The following is a 16,153-nucleotide window of genomic DNA, read 5'->3' as shown; positions in this document are numbered from 1 at the left end:
TGCCTACATGTGCAGAGAAGTTAGCGTCTGTGTGTGCCACTGTGTGTGTGTGTGTGTGTGTGTGTGTGTGTGTGTGTGTGTGTGTGTGTGTGTTGTGGGGATTTCTCAGAAAAGAAGGAAGATGACCTTTTACGAGGAAGTGATTTAAATTATGTTCTGTCGTCAGCAGAGATACCCACTGTGTGTGTGTGTGTGTGTGTGTGTGTGTGTGTGTGTGTGTGTGTGTGTGTGTTGTCGGTATGGAAACATGCTGCAGGGTTTGGCGCTCCAGCAGCGGGGTGGTGCCGTGTTGCATCAGGGGATACTGGCTCAGTCGGCGCTCTCTCTAGCTGGTGTCCATGGACTCCATGTTGGCAGAGCTGGAGTCTCTCTGGATGGAGTCAAAGATGGCCGCCAGCTCCTGGTTGGACGAGATCTGGGACTGGAACTCGGACATGAGCGGCGACTTCTCGGCCTCGGGGATGGTCAGCAGCGCCACAACGGCTCGCATGGCCGACCTCTTCAGCTCGTCCTGCTTCTCGAACTCCTGCTTCACCGAGTTCGCCTTCACCTGCGGAGAGAGGGGAGGCTGAAAACATGGCCGCCGACGGACCGGGGCTCTGCGGGGTTCTGCGGTCTCGGTACCTTGGTGGTGCAGGTGGCTCTGAGYGGCTCCACCAGTCGGTCCAGTCTCTGCAGGACGGCGCTGGGACAAAGTGACGACAGTCTGGCCAGCATCAGGAACGTCAGCATCTAGAACCCAACACAGAGCGGTAAGAACCGGACCTGGAYCGAGCAGAACCCTGACCCCGGACTGTAAAGGGACCTTGATGTCGTAGTGGTCCTTCAGGCCGTCCTCCACGTGGTTCAGGAAGGTGAAGATGTCCAGACGGTCCAGGCAGCTGTCCAGCAGGGTGTACATGCACTCGAAGGCAGCCTTCCTCAGGTCCAGTCCGTCGTCCACCGTGTGTTTGAACGGACCCATCTCCACCTGCAGAACCAGGACACCTGTCAGTCCTGAGCCCCGCCCCCTGAAGATACGACTGGATCCAACCATCCATCATCCATCCATCATCCTACCATCCAACCATCCATCCATCCACCATCCAACAATCATCCTACCATCTATAATCCATCCAAACATCCATCCATCATCCAACCATCCTACCATCCAACCAACCATCCATCTGTCCATCATCCATCCATCCATCATCCTACCACCTATCGTCCATCCAACCAACCACCCATCCAACCATCTTTCCATCATCCTATCATCCAACATCCATCCAACCATCCTTCCATCATCCTATCACCCAACATCCATCCATCTAACCATCCATCCATCATCCTACCATCTATCATCCATCCATCCATCATCCTACCATCCAACCATCCACCATCCAACAATCATCCTACCATCTATAATCCATCCAAACATCCATCCATCATCTAACCATCCATCCATCCAACCATCCAACCAACCATCCATCCATCCATCATCCTACCACCTATCGTCCATCCAACCAACCACCCATCCAACCACCTTTCCATCATCCTATCATCCAACATCCATCCAACCATCTTTCCATCATCCTATCACCCAACATCCATCCATCTAACCATCCATCCATCATCCTACCATCTATCATCCATCCATCCATCCAACCATCCATCCATCCAACCATCCATCCATCCATCATCCAACCATCCATCCAACCATCATCCTACCATCCATCCATGCAGATATCCTGCAGACACGTCCCGCCCCCCTGCAGACAAGCCCCGCCCCCTCCTCACCTCTCTGATCAGCTCCTTCCTCACTTTGGTCTCGTTGTAAAGCTGCGGTAGAACCGAGTCCAGCAGGTCTCGGATCAGACTGGGCTTGTTGTGGGCGGCCGAGTTGAACGTTACCAAGGCCACGCGACGCACGTTCAGGTCCGGGTCCTCCAGCGTCTTCAGGAAGTCACCTGAGGACAGACGACCAATCAGAGAGCAGGATCTGTTTCTCATCATGTCTTCATCGGATCAGGTGATTTACACAATATTTAATTACTTTCTACTGTAAGAAATTACTTTCATTTTAAAAAWTTATTTTAGTTCTGTTGAAGAGAAAATAGTTTTTCTGCCTTCAGAATATTTAAGATTATTTTTTAACTTTAATCTCTGCTTCATATTTTAGTTTTGCTTCTTCAGACCTGACAAACAGTTTGTTCATAATTTAAATGACAGATTATTAACCGAATGTTGTTATTTTTTACCTCAGCAGCAGCTTGTAACACTTTTATTTTGAAATACAGGGTAAAATAATCCGTATTAACACAAGTTTTGTGGTTTCTGCAGGTACCTATGCAGTTCTTCAGCAGTGGGTCGATGGGCTGCGGCTGGTCAGAGATGGTGAACTTCACCGCTGTCACCACGGAGCTGCGGGCGTACGACGAGCCTGCAGACAGCAGCAGACAGACCAATGAGAGGAGAGGAGCAGGTCGGGCTGGGTTTAAAGCCCTGCAGCTCACCTGACAGCAGGTATCCTTTGAGGCGGGGCAGCAGGGTTTCGGGGTCGATCAGCGTCAGTTTGCCCAGACACTCGGCCACCACGTTCCTGGTCCCCTCCTCCTGACACTCGCAGTGTTTGAGCAGCAGGGACCAAACCGACTCCACGTACGGCTTCAGGCCCGACACGGACGCCGAACCTGGACACATGAACAGGTTAAAACCACGCACACAAACGGGATGATCCGTGGGGAGGCGCGGCTCTCACTGATGATCTCTTTGAGCGAGTGCAGCAGCAGGTACTGCCTCTTGGACGAGGAGATCTCCTGCAGGACGAAGGGCAGGTACTCCGGCAGGTTCCCCACCGCGATGCTGCCGAGCGCGTACGACGCCGCAGACTTCACCTGAGACACAACGAGCCCAGTGACCGGTTAAACACCTGACAGCAGAACCAGCTTCAAAACTGAAATGTCCAGCCTCAGGTCACCTCTTCACTGGAGGAGGAGAAGGCGTCCAGGATGACGGTCTTCAACTCCGGCTGGCTGCTCAGGTCCACGTGGTGTCCCACCTCGCCCAGCGAGAGCAGAGCCAGCAGCCGGATGGAGTCTGTGGAGCGGCTGTTCTTCACATCCTGTCAGATACATCAGCACGCGTTAGCGTGCAGGCTACGTATTAGCACCGCCATCTTTCAGAGCAAACACGCAACTGCAGAACTGTCCGACTCAAACAGAAAGTTAGGCTTTTATTTAGGGCTACAGCTAATTATTTTAGTAATCAATAAAAAATCTATACATTATTCTGTCAATTAATCAAGTAATCGGATTWAAAAAATTCTCATATTCTGCAGTCGTTACTTAAGCTTATTTTACGAGAAATACAATTATTTAATATTGTGAAGGTTTTATCTATACTTGCTGATGATCCAGCTGCAATCAAAGTCAAATGACACCAGTTTTATTAATTCATGCATTTTAAGCTCCACTTGTTTGTATTTATGTCTGTGAGGTTTGAGGAGGCATTACTTAAAAGCACTCAATCATTTTTAACAATCATTGAAAAATCAAAAATAAAGTAATTCATTTTTATGGATTGGAAAACTGAATGTGATCTTTTCTGTTAGAAATTTAGTAAGTAAAATGGGTAATATAAAGATTAGGGTGTTGCACATTGAGCTTTGTAGAGCTCAAATGTTATTGTTAATAGTAAAAGTAAATTCATATTTTTATGAAGTTTTATTAAGTTCCCATTTTAGGCAATAAAATATTTAGTCTTGTCTAATATGACAGCAGTAATAAATAAAGGCTGCAGGTTTCAAAGTCATAAAAAGCAGCAGCAAAAATGAAACAAATCCTACTATTTTCTATAAATACATTTAACTTGATATATTCCCTCCAGGTATGTCCTTTAAGTTAAGATAGAAGCACCAACAGATAAATGTGTTTCAGCTCAAGCGCCTCGTTTTGGGACTCTTCGTCTCCTTCCATTGCGAGAAATAGCCCGTAGCTTACACGCGTTAACAGCGTAACAGTTAGCGGAAGCGCTAACGTCGTAGCGTTGTGTAACACAAATAACATTCTGGCTGGCAAAAGTGCGCTGATTATAAGTGTGTATTTTTTTTTTTTTACCTCGAGGATTTTTAGTAATCGAATTACTGGAATTATTCAAGGAATTGTTTCAGCCCTACTTTTATTGTGAAGGCTGGTAATGTAGTTTTTTTAAACATCAGAGAACAGTGTGGGTCCTCAGACTCACCTGGATGAACTGGCCCACCACAGCGGGCCCCTCGGTGGGACAGGCCCGGGTCAGGGCGGCGACACATTTGGCGATGGAGCAGTAGGCCTGTTTGTGAGGCAGAGCGGTGCTCTGAGAGTACACCGGACCCGTTAGCATCCTCAGCAGGTCCATGTAGCCCAGACCAGGGGTGTCTGTGGCCACCAGCGCCTGAACAAACACACAGTTAGAACCAAAGGTGGGGTCACCGGAGTCCGGAGTCCGGTCTGGTCCGACCCAGGCTTCAGAGCCGGCGGTACCTGGTAGAAGTCCAGCATGGCGGCGAGCGCTCCTCCCTGCAGCAGCGGGGATCGGACCAGTGCGATGAGCTGCTGCAGGATGTTGCCCCCGCTCAGCTGGCCCAGGGAGGAYGGGTGGGTGACGGCCAGCGTGGACAGGAAGCTCAGCGCCATCTGGGACACGTGCATGTCGCTCTCTGAGATGAGGGGCGGCAGCTCGGCCAGGACCGCGTCCACCATGACGGGGGTCACCGCCGAGCTGAGGAGCACAGAGGGGCGGTGAGCTGAGGGGGCGGGGCTGACGGAGGGGGCGGGGCTGACAAGTTACCTGTAGTTTCGCAGCAGGATGTCCAGCGCAGCCAGCGTGCAGAGCTTCAGCGCTCGCTGGTTCTTCCTCAGGAAGGAGGCCAGGATCGGAACGGCGTCGGGAAGAACCGGCCGCAGATCAATTTTCAGCGGCGAGCCGGCGATCAGCGTCAGAGCTGCAAACACAAACTCATCGTCACGCCACCGGGCACCGCCTCCCTCCTGCGGCTTCATGAGGGGGCGGGGCTTACCTTTGACGGTGGTCAGCCGCGTGATCTCGTTCTTCAGGCGTTCTAGAAAGATCAGCAGAGTTCCTGCCAGCTCATTGGGCAGGCGGTCACCTACAGAGCCAAACAACCAGGAAGTTAAAACCTGCAGCCGATGACATCATATCCTGTGACTGACAGCTGATGGTTACCTAGGTTACAGATGATCTGTCCCATACAGGAAATGGCTCGTTCTTTAACCTCCTGGTCGATGTCGGCGGCCTTCAGGCGCTTGATTGTGCAGGTGAACAAGTCGTTTATGTAGGGGGAGGGGTCAAAGCTGTCGGAGCCTTCTGATTGGTTATCCAGAGGCCGGATCACCTGGAAAAGACCAAATAAAAACAACCATCAGCTGCGACAACAAACCTGCGGTGGTCGCAGGTTCCACGCCCACCTTAACGAGCTGCTGGGTGACGAGCAGCGCCTCCGATGTGATTTTGTAAAAGGGGTCTCCTACGCAGGCCACCACGGGCGGGACGAGGGCGGGGACATGGGCGTGGAAGGCGTGGGCGGGGTGGGTGACCATGATGACGTGAAGGCAGGACAAGGCGTCGATTTTCAGGTTGGAGCTGCTGGACTTGTCGTTCAGAGAGAAGATGATTCCTGAGGCAAACAAACACACAAACACACGTGTCTTTACTCGACTTGAAGACACAAACATGGCGTCAGGAGCGGCTCAGAGCTTTCTTACCTGGTATCAAGACCGGGATGTGCTGAGTCAGCGCTCCTGGCAGGACGTTGACGAGCTCCGTGAGCATGTTGAAGCAACACTGACGAGTTTTTACACTTTTCTCCTTCAGCTGCTTGTGGAGAGCTTTAACAATCATGGGCACCTGCAGGGAGAGAACCACGTTAAACAGGTTCTACTTCCTGTCAGAGAGACAGAACCACATTAAACAGGTTCTACTTCCTGTCAGAGAGACAGAACCACTTTAAACAGGTTCTACTTCCTGTCACAGAGAGAGAACCACGTTAAACAGGTTCTACTTCCTGTCAGACAGAACCTAAACAGGTTCTACTTCCTGTCACAGAGAGAGAACCACGTTAAACAGGTTCTACTTCCTGTCAGACAGAACCACGTTAAACAGGTTCTACTTCCTGTTAGACAGAACCACGTTAAACAGGTTCTACTTCCTGTTAGACAGAACCACGTTAAACAGGTTCTACTTCCTGTCACAGAGAGAGAACCACGTTAAACAGGTTCTACTTCCTGTTAGACAGAACCACGTTAAACAGGTTCTACTTCCTGTCAGCTCATTCTGTCAGAGAGCACCAGCACCACCTGCTGCACAACAACAGCACTACAACGACAGTTTTAATCCTGCAGGAAAACAGCTGCTCTTCAGAAAACATCAAATCTATTTTTTTATTATTAATTTGACACCTAAACATGAATATTTGTCTTCATTYGTCTTTATTTCAGGTTAGTAAAGAAGTGAATAAGAGTTTCCTCACCTGGCTCTGCAGCATCGTCAGCGGCGTTTCTCCCTGCTCCATGGCGTCTGGATCAGTCAACCAGCTCTGAGCCGGCCTGGTCTGTTTCAGCAGCGACAGGTAGGCGTGGAAAACATCCGCCTTCACGTTCTCCTCCCTCTCCTGAACACACAGGTGTCGGGTTAATGCTGCGGGGGGCGGGGCCAGGGACAGGAAGTGACGGTTGGGACCTACCTTGAAGCGGCAGACAAGCGCGGGAGACACGGAGCGGTAGAACTCGGGCAGCATCTCATGACGGGTCGACACGACGGCGTCTAAACACTTGGCCGCCGCCCTGCGGACCTTCCAGCTCATGTCGTCGTCGTCGCTGTACTCGTCGTCACTTCCTGAACACAAACACAGGAAGTTCAGCCTCTTTTCACAGCTGTGCAGAAACCGGTCGGGGTTTCATCGCCCACCCTGGTAGTCTTCATCGTTCTGCTCAGCGTCCATGGCGTTATCATCCTCATCTTCATCGTCAAAGTTGTAATTAGGGTCGTAGGTCAGGTAGCGCAGGCAGATGGAGATGATGGTGGGAACGTGGGGGTAGACTTCTTTAGGACACCTATAAACAAAAACAAGAATAAACAAAAACAAAAACAACATTCAGGTGGGCTCGGAGAGGGTTCTACCTCCTGACGAAGGACTCGAAGGCCTGGATGCAGTACTCTCTGAGCTCATCATCATCAACGTTACAGAACTTCACCACCAGAGGGATGATCTTCTCCAGATACTCTCCTGAGCACACAGGTCAGAGGTCAAAGGTCAGCTCAAGGTCAAACTAGAGAACCTGCTGCTCCTCCCAGCCGTCTCACCGATCCGGTGTCCCGCCTGCCTGCTGATGGCCGCCGTGCACTGGATGTAGGTCCTGGTGGTGGACATGTTGTCGTTCCTCCCCAGCTCCGTCAGCAGGTGTTCGATCAGGTCGATGAAGACCAGGTTCCCACAGGACATCACCAGGTGGCCCAGAGCCATGATGGTCCTCTGAAAACAGGSACAGGACCAGAAACTCAGCAGCCAGACCAGAGAGAGCTGGTCTGGGTCAGAGGTCAGAGGTCAGACCCACCTTCCTGACAGCCAGTCTGGGAGAGGTGAGCTGAGGGAGCAGACAGCTGAGGATGGAGGGATGGAAGTTGACCAGCAGGCCGCCCTGTCTGCACAAACAAACAAACAAACAATTTATTTACAAACAACCCAGCTTTGTCCAGAGAAACAACTAAGAAACAAAAACCTGGATCTGTACCTGCAGAGCATGTCGGCCATGATGTCCAGTGCCTCCAGCTGCACCGATACGTCTTCCTGTTTGGCGATGGCGCTCGTCAGTCGACCCGTTATTTTCTTACAAACACTCGCAGCTAAAGCTGAGCCTGAAGAGGGCGAAGAAAAAAAAACACTCCTGTAACCTGATCCCCCGAGTCCTGCAGGCTCCAAAAACCTGCTGTCAGTTTATTTATACTCATCTGTACTACAGTATCATGTCTCTGTAGTACTGTTACTATCCAAGGTGTATCTGTAGTACTGTTACTATCCGAGGTATATCTAGTATTTTACCGCTGGAGGCTGGCGGTAACTCTCCGATCACAGTTTTGAGTCCGATGGAAGAAATGTCTCGCAGCTGTTCTTTGTCCGACAGCATGTTGGTGCACAGCGTGTCCACAATGGTCTCCACCTGGTACTCCTTCACCTTACTGACCAGAGGCCCCAGGCTGACCAATCAGACGCACCCACAGTTAGTGACATCATCACAGGAAACAGGAAGATCGTGTCAAAAAGCATTCATGTTTTTACCATTTGACGGCCAAGTTCTGAACCTCTCCATTTTTGTCTTCCAGCAGTTTGAGGATCATCCTTACCACCTGTCAATCAACCAACCAACCAATCAGCTCAGGCCTCAGCTCCACCCTCAGGAGGAAACCAGGAAACACTCACCTTCCTCTCGCTGTCATCGTCCAGTTTGATGGAATCTTTCTGCAGCTCTGTCATCAGGTCGTTGGTGGCCATGAACCTAAAAACAGGAAAGTTTCATTTAACTCATCAGAAAGTAAAAGAAGCAGCCGAGTCAGAACCTCAGTGAGGTCCATCAGAACCAGAGTTCTGACTGGGACCAGCTCACAGATCATCACTGAGGACACTGCTCACATAGATTCTGATGTTGGTTTGTTTTTATTAACTTCCAACACTAACAGGCCCAGTTTTTCCACAAATCCCTGCAAACAGAATGAGATCTGCTGACAGCCAGATCCAATCATCACGCTCCTCCAGCAGCACTTCCTGTCAGCACCAGTCTKACAGCGACGCGGCTCCGCTTTAAAATAATCTGCTGTACAACGCTCCGGCAGCGACACGTCACCTAAAGAGACAGCTTCCTCTCCCGCAGAGCTCCTGCTCATCCCAGAACCAAAGTGCTCTGATAAGAACCGGATCGGATAGGGTCACCGACGGCAGCGACAGCCGGTGCCGCCGAGTCACTGGGTTTCACAGGTTTAAAGGACTGAAAGAGCTGCAGTGCCGTCAGAGGTGATGGAACTGATAATGTGTGCTGTGATCATCACCGAGCTGCTTCACACAAAAACACAGCTTTACTCTGAATTCACTCTTTAAGGTTTTTACTCAGATCTTTCTGCTTTAATCCACAGACTGAGCCAATCTGAAGCCTGACGAGAGGAAGAGGCTAAATCATCATCAACATGAGGTACACTCCAACACTAAAAATTATATGAATAAAGAACATTTAAACAGTTACATTAAAAAATCAGCAAAATTAAACTATAAAACATTAGTTATCTGGAGGAAAACTGGACAGTTATAATGTTTTATTTATTTATTTTGTAATTATATTACAGGAAAATTTACATTTCAAGACAGAAAAAGTGTAAAAACTAAAGGAACCCTGAGATCCTTCTGGTTTATTTTTGCTACCGAGACAATAACTGGATTTACAGTAGAGCTGGGCGATATGATCAAAATTTTATATCACGGTATTTTCAACATTTTCACCGGTTTCACGATATTTTTCTTTTCATCACAGCTCAGCTGATAATAAAATGTACAAACCCTGCTTAGTGACATTTTTTTCCTGTACCTCTGTGTGTGTCTCTGTTTCCCTCCTCTGTGTCTGTTCTTCTCTGACTGGTGGTTGCAGACAGTAGTCATGCATTTTGGTCCAGTCGTGAAGGAGGAGGGTTAAGAAAAGATTATGATCGGGTTTATTGTTTTATATTATTTATTAAAGCTTATCAGCACGACTCACCTTGCACACCAGTCAATTCTAACTCCACTACGAACTACTTCCTGCAGGCTTTTCACAATAGAACCACGTTAAGTCTCCATCAGCATAACGTCTCCATATTAACTAACCGCGTTAAATCTAACTGTGCACGTCACTGAAGAGGTGTTTACTACATTCAGCGACGGCRAAAACGGGATGTTTTTTTAAACATCAGTCAATATAAGCAGCGGAATCGCCACCTGCTGCTGCAACTAGCTGCTCCAAACATTAGCATGCTAACGCACATAGCGGTGCAGCAAGGAAAAATGTCCCCCGGGAAACAACAGTTCACTGGCGGCCGCGACGAAACGTTCCGCTATTTAAACAGGAATGTCCGGTATTCACAAAATTCATATCATAACAAAAATAAAAACCGGTATTCGGTACAAAACGGTATACCGACCAGCACTAAATTACAGTCAGGCAACATGATTCACTTTTTATTTTTTTTGCAAATATCGACGTATTCTGATATTTTCTCTAAAGATTTATAATTCGAGAATTTCAAGGTTTCTTCTGTAACCAAAATCTTATTTCAGCTCCAGTAAAAAGTCCAAATGTCGTATTTTTACAGACTGTGCTGAAATGTGACATCTGCAAACAAAAAATACAGGAACATGAAGGGATATTTCAACATCGCCTGGAGGTCATAACCTTTAAGATCTTCATGAAGCTGCTGTCATCAGAGTTTACTTATTTATTTATTTTTTGGCAGCTATTATTAACTTGAGTAGAAGTTGTCATCTTTGCAACAAAAAAACTAAACTAAATGTTCTGTTTGTGTACGGACAGAAATGATCCCAAAATGGAGAGAAAACTTTTTTCTGTGAGCAGATCTGTCAGGATTTAAAGTTCCTGAATAAATATTGCCCTGTTACACAGAGTATTACAGTTCCTTATGAAGACGTGATGGTGCTTTCAATTACACCTCGTAAATACCAACATCAAAACTGAAATAGACAGTGGTTCAGCAATAGAGACAGAGTTCTTCAAAAAAWTTTGTTCTAAAGTGTTCTAAAGCTTATAAAGATCCACCATGTTGATTTTCAAGTGGTTTTTCTGTGGCATTGTGGTGAAGTTAATGTTTAAAGCTCTTAACTGTTTAATACAGTTGTATTTTTGTGTTTGTGACRTTGGATTAGCTGCAGCAACCATCATCCATCATGAATCAAGTCGACTTCAGAAGTTGATCATTATAGACGTCCAGCCTGGTCTTCATTTCTGAGTTTGACTAAAATATGTGCAGTGGTTCATGAAATATTTTGCTGACAGACAAACAGAATTTGAAAATCTCATTTAAAACCTGATGGTTCCCTCTGCTGGCTGAGATTGATATTCTTACTATTCCAGCCTTTGAGAATATTTCTTTGTATGACTTATAAAAATGTGGCCTTTTAGAGGAATCAGATGAAAAACTGAGTAATGCTTTAGAGAATAAAGAAGAAAAACATGAATTWTTTCCCCTCGGTACCAAACAGCTCTAAGATGATTATTGTTTGGTCTTTGCCAGGGAGAGTGTTTGTTCTGAAATTGTTTTTATATGTTAAGATGCTAGCAGTAGCCGCTAACGTCAACAAACATCATAGACTTAAATAATAACCCTAATAATTATTTACACCTCCATGACACACATTCAGCCCAAACGACACAGAACGCCAGAAAAAATGAGCGCCACATTATATTATATTATATTTATTATATTACTACCAGTAACTTAATACTCACTACTAAATAAATCATCATTTTACGACCAACCAAATGCTTTATCACATAACTTATTCTCAAAGTTGGCGTGATGTCATTCAGTCACGTGATTTCAACCTCAAACTGCAGCTGAAGGGAGCAGGAAACACGGTAATTTCTTAGAAAAAACACCGCTGTCCATCGTCAGTCTCATCTTTCTCTTAAACCAAAAAAATATAACCCCTCAGACCTCCTTTATATCTGAGGCTCAAAGTTATCTGATAAAGAGTAAAAAATCTACAGGAAGAAGAAAATAAAAAGAGGCGAAATTTGAATGGAGATTGGCGGCAACGAAAAGCCAGTGAGAGCAGGACTTTATTGATTAGATCTGTGACTTTTAACATGTTTGGATTTTATAGTTAGTGTGTAGTTTTGAGTGTTTACTCTTCATTTTAGCCAATTTTAGTGGGTTTTAAATCAAAACAATGAGGCTATTCTTTTTAAACAAGGAGAAGCATGGAGGTCTGCAGAGGCAGCAYGACAACACGTGCAGTTAGAAAAAATATAGTTTATTTCTGGATGTTTTTTTTAACATGATTAGTGCAGTCCTACAACAACTTTTCATCATTTTTCCTATTTTCCACATAGAGRAACTCATCCTATTTTCCCCCAAACCAATATGTCAGCCTCCGTTTACATGGTCACGTGACAAAGTACCCGGCTGTTCGACTTTGAGAATAAAAGCATGTTAGCAGTTAACGAGGTGTAATTGAATGCATCATAAAATCAAAACTCTCCTCTGCTGACACTGTAAACACGCAATAAACAGCTAACCGAAAAGTCATGACGCAACTCAAACATAGCACCAAAGTTAAAAAAAAAAAAAAAGTAGCCTGTTGATAAAAACTTATAATTCTCAGTTTTTTATTAAAACATCCTGCAGCAGTGAATTTATTACTGAGCCCTGTTTTCTGGTCTGTCTTCGATTTAACGTTATATTAACATAATAAGCCACAAAAACCTGCACTGCGTGGCCAAAATCCGCNTCATAAAATCAAAACTCTCCTCTGCTGACACTGTAAACACGCAATAAACAGCTAACCGAAAAGTCATGACGCAACTCAAACATAGCACCAAAGTTTAAAAAAAAAAAAAAAGGTGTAGCTGTTGATAAAAACTTATAATTTTCAGTTTTTTATTAAAACATCCTRCAGCAGTGATTTTATTACTGAGCCCTGTTTTCTGGTCTGTCTTCGATTTAACGTTATATTAACATAATAAGCCACAAAAACCTGCACTGCGTGGCCAAAATCCGCATTTATTAACCATTAAACAAAGTTAAATTCGTTAGTACCTCATCACCTACCCAGAATGCACCGCGCCACGTGAGGCAACATGGGTCATGTAGTTCAAAACTTTGCCATAAACATTGTAGAATTAATGACTCGCATATTTTGTGTGTTATTAACATCATATTTAATGTATAATGTGTAATTAGAGGAAGTTAAAGTCTATAGGAACTGTTTATTAGTCGAAGCTTAGTTAAAGTCAAATTAAAGCAAGAAATAAAACACCGATTAGACCTGTTCTTCCTCCAGCGGAGCTAATCATTTCTGTAAACAAACATCCTGACTGCTTCAACCTGCTGACTGTTTACATCCACCACACCTGAACACCGACCCTGACAGCTGAAAACCACCTGCCCTCACCTGGACACACTCAGCCCGGTGAACATACCTCACATTCCGCCGCTGACGCCGTGCTAACAGGCKGCTAGCCGCTAACAGGCTGCTAGCCGCTAACAGGCGAGTCAGCTGCTAATAAACGGCCGCTAACCTGCAGATCAGCTGCCGGTTAAACCTGCCACAAAGCAGGTTATCACTGTAACCAGCTGCTAACGCTGAAACACCCCGCTGTCAAACCAAACCGAGCCCGGTACGGAGAGCCAACCCAGGCAGGAGGTTCCGAGATTCAGACAGGTGGCAGGCTAACGGTTAGCATGTTAGCCCGAGGCCTTCCTGACAGATGACTAAATCTAACGCTAAAACCAGCAGTTTCACTGAAATCAACACTAAACACGAACAGCTCGAGTTGGTACCAAGGCCCGAACAGAAAACCCGCTTCATCCGGAACCGATCTCACCTGAAATCCTTGTCGCTGGAGGTCATCTTCTCCAGCAGGTTGGAGATGTGGTACGAGGCGCTCGCCATGTCGTTAGCCTCCMGTTAGCAGACTACGTGCCCGGCTGAGTGTCTGGATGTGTGCGGCGGATCTTTGCTCTTTATTTGCTTCAGGTAAAAAGGTGTGTTTGTGCTTGTCGCGCTGCTGCGGCCGCCTTTCCTTCGGTTCACAGCCTCTGAGGCATCCCGGGGCGCGGACCGAGTTTGAATGGAGCTCCCGTTGTCTCTGCAGAGGGGCGGAGTGAGCGGGACTGGACGCTGCGGGCTTCCAGCTCCCAGCTTCACACTTTATTCCAACTATTTCATCTGTAAAACACAACTTCCCGCTGCCTCTGCAGCTGTTCTACCTCACACAACATGTCACCAGGCATAAATTCAGGCTTTTATGGGGTCAGTCGATGAAATAACAAGGATTTAGGAGCAAATCTACTGCTGTCAGTTTGGCATCACGTTCATGAGTTTGTGCAGATTTGTAGAACAGCTTCAGCTGATAAAAAAAAACTGATTTCAGTCAGTTAGAAACAAATAACCTGCTCATTAAAGTGCCTGTGACATACATATCCATCCATCCGTTTTCTGTACACGTTTATTCTTTTCAGGGTCGCGAAAAAGAAAATGTCAAAGAAAACATCTTTATGTTTAAGAAACTTAACATGAGTTTACCCATTATGTCCCATAACTGGCAGCTTTTCTTCTGAACTTGTCTCAGATGAAGTGAAACAGGAAGTGACATCAAAGGGGAACTCTTCAAGAAATAAATCTCTGGTTTTTGTTTATTAAAACAACATTTATTGAACTCTTCCTCATCTCTTTATTATAATAATTAAAATAATCTAAAGAAACATAAGAATCTTCTCTACAGTCTGTGTTGTCGGCCTTTGTAGCAACGCTCTGTTCACCTTCAGACATTCCCCTTTGACATCACTTCCTGTTTCTTTGCATGTGAATATCTCAACAGCTGCTCATCCCAGCTGCATTAAATCTGTTTTTACAATATGTTGTCAATGTTACCTTTCCAAAAATGCATTCATATTTGTTACAAAATTTGATGTCGCAGTCACTTTAAGCCTTCCATAAAAGTATTAAAACTAGAATAAGAGCTTCAGTAAACTAAAGGAGCAGAGTACTTCGATGGAATGCATATCGCCCGCCGCCTTCCAAGACAGTGTTTTTGACTAAAATCATCTTAAACTGAGACTTGACCTTTAAAATCAAATCATGCTCAGTCTGGACAGATTTTCTAGTTGCAGCCAGGGGGCAGAAGGGTTTCGGTGACCTCAGGATTCTGGGGATGATGTTGTTCGTGATCTTCAGCTTTCACTGGAGCGGTTCCCAGCTGGGATGAGGATCAGAAGGGTTTTGTTCCCAGTGAGGGAGGAATGGAGCGTCAGATCCAGACAGATCGGTGCAGCTCCTGCAGAACTGTGGACTCTGTAATAGTCTGTTGTGGGTCAGAGGAGCTGAGCTGTAAGATGAAGCTCTGACTGAAAGAACAAGATCTCACCTACAGGAGGTCCAGAGGAGTTCTCTCTGCAGGGTAGCTGGACTCGGTGAGGAGTTCAGTTCTCCAGGAGAGACTCAGAGTCGAGCTGCTGCTCCACATCCAGAGGAACCAGTTGATGGGCTTCATCTGGTGAAGATGCCTGCTGGACATCTCCCTGGAGAGGGAGGGAGGGAGGAAGAAAGGAAGGAAGGAAGGAAGGAAGGAAGGAAGGATGGATGGATGGATGGATGGATGGATGGACGGATGGATGATGGATGGATGGCTGGATGATGGATGGATGGCTGGATGATGGATGGATGGATGATGGATGATGGATGGATGGATGGATGGATGATGGATGGATGGATGCAGGGATGATGGATGGATGGATGGATGATGGATGATGGATGCTGGATAATGGATGGATGGATGGATGATGGATGGATGATAGATGGATGGATGATGGATGGATGGATGATGGATGGATGGATGGACAGAGGGATGATGGATGGATGGCTGATGGATGGATGGATGGATGATAGATGGATGGATGATGGATGGATGGATGGACAGAGGGATGATGGATGGATGGATGGAGGGATGATGGATGGATGGATGGATGATGGATGCTGGATAATGGATGGATGGATGGATGATGGATGGATGATAGATGGATGGATGATGGATGGATGGATGATGGATGGATGGATGGACAGAGGGATGATGGATGGATGGATGGATGATAGATGGATGGATGATGGATGGATGGATGGACAGAGGGATGATGGATGGATGGATGCAGGGATGATGGATGGATGGATGGATGCTGGATAATGGATGGATGGATGGATGATGGATAGATGGATTGATGGATGGATGATGGATGGATGGATGGATGGATGGATGATGGATGGATGGATGGATGATGGATGGATGGATGATGGATGGATGGATGGATGATGGATGGATGGATGATGGATGGATGATGGATGGATGATGGATGGATGGATGATGGA

At 46.4% G+C, this 16,153-nt stretch overlaps 1 protein-coding gene across 1 annotated transcript; it reads right to left on the bottom strand.

The window, feature by feature from the left end:
* Window positions 1-184: 184 nt before the first annotated feature.
* Window positions 185-13,901, bottom strand: cand1 (cullin-associated and neddylation-dissociated 1). The gene is made up of 26 exons (XM_014027617.1): window positions 13,617-13,901; window positions 8,453-8,528; window positions 8,312-8,379; window positions 8,075-8,229; window positions 7,767-7,890; window positions 7,590-7,677; window positions 7,339-7,507; window positions 7,156-7,261; window positions 6,943-7,088; window positions 6,719-6,870; window positions 6,506-6,646; window positions 5,742-5,883; window positions 5,445-5,653; window positions 5,203-5,371; window positions 5,036-5,125; window positions 4,807-4,960; window positions 4,500-4,737; window positions 4,222-4,410; window positions 2,957-3,100; window positions 2,738-2,873; window positions 2,493-2,669; window positions 2,324-2,419; window positions 1,777-1,946; window positions 806-970; window positions 625-732; window positions 185-550 (listed from the first exon to the last, which is right to left on the bottom strand). Exons 1-26 carry the CDS (start codon window positions 13,682-13,684, stop codon window positions 326-328), a joined length of 3,705 nt encoding a protein of 1,234 aa, XP_013883071.1. The 5' UTR covers window positions 13,685-13,901; the 3' UTR covers window positions 185-325.
* Window positions 13,902-16,153: the final 2,252 nt, after the last annotated feature.

This window comes from Austrofundulus limnaeus, unplaced genomic scaffold, assembly GCF_001266775.1.
Source record: "Austrofundulus limnaeus strain Quisiro unplaced genomic scaffold, Austrofundulus_limnaeus-1.0 Scaffold665, whole genome shotgun sequence".
Taxonomy (NCBI): domain Eukaryota; kingdom Metazoa; phylum Chordata; class Actinopteri; order Cyprinodontiformes; family Rivulidae; genus Austrofundulus; species Austrofundulus limnaeus.
Note: the sequence above shows the minus strand (reverse complement) of the source record. Positions and strands in the feature narration are given on the sequence as shown.